The 4279-nt window shown below is 30.2% G+C and overlaps 1 protein-coding gene across 1 annotated transcript; it reads right to left on the bottom strand.

The window, feature by feature from the left end:
* Positions 1-981: 981 nt before the first annotated feature.
* Positions 982-2326, bottom strand: LOC124371896 (protein HGH1 homolog). Its single transcript, XM_046830262.1, has one exon. The coding sequence runs from the start codon at positions 2284-2286 to the stop codon at positions 1228-1230; it is 1059 nt and encodes a 352-aa protein (XP_046686218.1). The 5' UTR covers positions 2287-2326; the 3' UTR covers positions 982-1227.
* Positions 2327-4279: the final 1953 nt, after the last annotated feature.

Below are 4279 nucleotides of genomic sequence, written 5' to 3'. Positions count from 1 at the left end.
TTTCAAATAATGTATTTTAACTATTGAATTTCAGCATTATAGTTTCCCTTAGTTTTTCATCCTGTCAGAAAATTAATAAAATGACTTGTCATGAAATGAAAAACTAGTAATTGTTAGAAAAAAGCAAGTCAAGTTTGATTGATTTATTTTATTATGTTATTTGTAATTGTGAGATATTATTCTTTATCAGTAGAATTGAAATATAAAAATGCACTGCTCACTATTAAAATATAAAGCTGTTTATGGCAAGGGTCTGGACTGAACAAGTGACTGATTACTGATATATGTGAAAAAATAAATGGTAATCAATTTTTCAAAATAATATACAAAAATTAACGATTCTTTTTTTTAATTGATGTATCACAAGAAACTATAGAGGAAATAAGACATTAGTTATTTAAGTTCGTCTTGTGGTGCAGTAAAGATGTTAGTTATTTATAAAATCTTATTACGAAAAGTATTTAAATTTTATTTATATAAACCCTGTGCACCAGTAGGGATGAATAACTAAAAATGTTTCCTATTTTTAAAATTAAAAAATATTTCTATCTTAAATAATTTCTCTTTTATTGAAATTAAACACTATATGGAAAAACAAGCATATTTATCAGTTTTTGTCTAACAAGAAATGTTATTTACTGCATATTTCTTAATAAGTTATAATCTATACATTTTGTTCTTCCCAACGGCCACTATATATTTTTGTTAACGGAACAATGATATTCTGTTAGTTTTTAATAGAATGGTCAAAATATGTTCTTTGATGCCTATGGTTGATTTTTATATAATTCCAAGTTCTGTGCTATTGAGGTACAGTAGCCTATTACCCTAAGTCTTCTTATTTGAAATGCACAACTGTCTTCAGTTTGAGAAGTAATTGCCAATTTTTACAACTAAAATCAATTTCCATCAATAATGCACATCATTTGTGATCTACCCTTGAATAGAATTTGAGAATTCAAAAGGTATGATGACACTGGAGATTGTAACAAAACTATAATCAATTGTTGTGGGTCTTAATACATTTGAAACATAACAGGATACATCCACACATGTTTAGACTATCTGGATATAGGAAAATTAAGCGAAAAGTACTTTTTTTACTTTAAAAGGTTTGCTTTACTTGTATAGTTACAAGTAGACTATGTATTAGCCTACTAAACAATAATAAAATAACTTATATTATCATTATGTACAAAATATTAATTTAGATTTTTAAAATCAAATTTAATCAGAACTAAGATTTTTAAACTTTTCTTGCAAGTCCGAAGGTATTTCAACAGATTTTAGATGATCGATTCCAATTTCATCCTCAGTTCGGATAAGAATATCTACAACATTTTCACAAGCCAAGAGAGCAGAGGTGTCTTCTTCCCATTTGTGCAGTTCTCGCAGAATAATGTAAGAGTTGTGATCCCTTAAAAACTGCCGGCCAGATCTTGTTGCACAAAGTTGATTCAATGTTTCTAAAATTTGTTTCCGAATTTCTGGATCAGGTTCACGAGTTTTAGTGTCAGGAAGGTACTGCAGTTCAATTGGCAATTTGTCATTGTCTTCATCATCAAATTGCTCAGGGCCTGCCAATGGAAGAAGAAGTCTTGGTAAGATATCAACGTCTATACTTAGCAGCCAGTCGTGGACACTCGAATCAAAAGCACAATTGTGTACTACACCAATAATCCCTCTACGTCGAACATTGCTTTCATGATTCATGAAAGGAACAAGTTTCTGTAACATGCAATGGTCAGATTGAGTCATGATTTTTCTAACATCTGTTAACTGGCTGAGGTTGCATAGCACCATTGCTAGTTGATCCAATGAGCACGATATATTGTAACCTACTATTGTAAATGCTGCAACTAGTTTATGTAATGTTTGGGATAGTGGGCATTCACAATCTGAAATCCGTTTACAGCTATTATGGCATCGAGTGATGTTGGAAAGCAGCATCGAAGCGGAATCAGCATGTATACTGTTTTTATTGGTAATGTCACTTAGAGATAAATCAAACAGATCAATAATCACCTTGCTTTCAGAAAGATGGTCATTCAAATCCTCTTCTGAGAAGATATTAATGAAGATCTTGTAAATTATACTTTTGTATTCCAAATTCCAGTCAGAAAACTTAAGGATGGATGATAAAAACTCACTGGAGAAATGTTCTTTGGCTTCCTCCTGGCTTGTGCAGCTCAAAATTATATCAAAAATTTCTAAAAACAAACTCTCTTTGCCATTTATTGGTCCATCTTTGAGGAGAGATCCTATTTCTTTAAATGTGTGTTCCATAGTTAATCTGACAAAAAATACACTTATTCGAAAAATTACACGGTTTTACGCATTTATAACCTCAAACACAATCTAATCTAATACTAATTTGAAACACGTGAGGCCTAAATCAGGTGTTCGTATGGGAGCCAACCGATAAAATCTTTTTTCTTCTTTCTTGGGAGACTTTAGTAAGCGGCTTACACTCGGTTTTAGGTTGTTTTATCGAACAATTTCATACAATATTCAACTTCGATATGTACAAATCGTACACAATAAGATTTATAATAAATTACCGTAATAAGAAGAATCTCGTCCATTACACTTTTAAAAACATAAATTTAACACTAACATCACAAAACAAAAAAGTCAACTATGGCCTAGACTTAGATATCTACCTTACAGTATTTATGACTTGTCTAGTTTGATATCAATGAATGACAAACCGCTTTTGTGAAATGGAGGAAAGAATTCTCCCCATGGGTTACCAGGAGCCAAAAAACCCACATGTTGAAGTCACTTGTGAGAAATATCTCACATATTTTCCTCATATTCATTGCCATTTTTAAAGTATCTAAATATTAGTTACTTCTTGCTGTTTATTGTTTACATTAATATTACTATAAGTAATAAGTTGAAATCATATGCTAAGTTAAATAAATTGTATTATCGAATTATTCCTTACGATAAAATATCGAACCATTCGATAGAAAGAACCGAATAACGAGTGTAGGCCGCTTTTTTAAAGTCTACCCTTCTTTTTTGTTGTTGAATCTAATAATTTTGATACTACATAAAATTATTATTTTTCTTAGACCTTACTTAGACTATTTACATTTAAAAGTGTTATACATTACATTATTGTTAAATTTTAGTATATCAACGACTTTTGATTAGACTCGCCAGTTCTGAACAATACTACACCCAATCCACGGTGCAGTGTATCTGAGTGTTTATATTTTTCAGTTGTATGTAACTAAACATAAATAACTTCTTGTAAATTCCCTAGACTTGAAGCAGACGTAGACATTCAAGAACAACGTGTTTATTTCGCCATTAACATTTAATGCTTGCGTCAGTATAGTTTGGCAAAAACAGTGTGAGATAGCAAAATGTTGGTAAAATTTGTTTTTAGAACTTAAAAATAGACATAAATAAAACTAATATATAACCATTCTTTCCACAAATTGTGAATGGATGTCAAATTTTAAAGTGCAAAAGTCGTCAAAAAGTGTAAGTGTAATACAAGTTTATAAATATTACATTATAATATGTATTAAAAAAACTGTAACTGTGCCTGTTTTTATAAATAATTGAATTAAAAGGGTGCAGTGTTGAAAAATATTCAGTAATATTGCGGAAATAGAGGTAAAATGTCATAATCTCTAACCAATTCAAACTAAAATGTGTACTAAGACAATACATACGGAAAAGTTACAATACATTAATCGGAATAGTTCTTAAGTCTCAATCAATAGAAAGCTCCAAAATGGTTACAATCCACATTGTACAAAATCACGATATAATGCAACCGTATGAACATGAATTCTGTAAATCATTAAGTTTAAATTACTGTCTAGACAAATGACTAGTTAAAAGCATCGAAATCCTGTTATCCTTTCGAATCTTCCATCGACCATAGTCAATAATCAACTTTAAACAAACAATTGATATGCTTATTTTAATATTTGTAGTTGTAACTATAAATTATTTTTCCAGACTAATCCAATATATTGATAATTATTACAACAGCCATAATACAATTTTTGAAACTACTTTAAGAGATACAAGTTTCCTTCTGGTTAAGTTGGAAGAAAGGAAATGAAATGAAATGAAAAATGACTTTATTGAATACAACGTAAAACATAAAACAGGTACTTTGGGATTATACCGACCACACCCAGACATGAATCGTTATTTCACATTTCGTTTCTACTGATTACTAGATTAGCGTAGAACAATATTTCGTCAATATAAAACAGGAATTGTCTTATCGCAAACACCTCCCCATCCT

Source organism: Homalodisca vitripennis, unplaced genomic scaffold, assembly GCF_021130785.1.
Source record: "Homalodisca vitripennis isolate AUS2020 unplaced genomic scaffold, UT_GWSS_2.1 ScUCBcl_2224;HRSCAF=6758, whole genome shotgun sequence".
Lineage (NCBI taxonomy): Eukaryota > Metazoa > Arthropoda > Insecta > Hemiptera > Cicadellidae > Homalodisca > Homalodisca vitripennis.
Note: the sequence above shows the minus strand (reverse complement) of the source record. Positions and strands in the feature narration are given on the sequence as shown.

Excerpts from the sequence above, each read along its gene's own strand:
- LOC124371896 (XM_046830262.1), bottom strand. The coding sequence starts at position 2,286 with ATGGAACACACATTTAAAGAAATAGGATCTCTCCTCAAAGATGGACCA.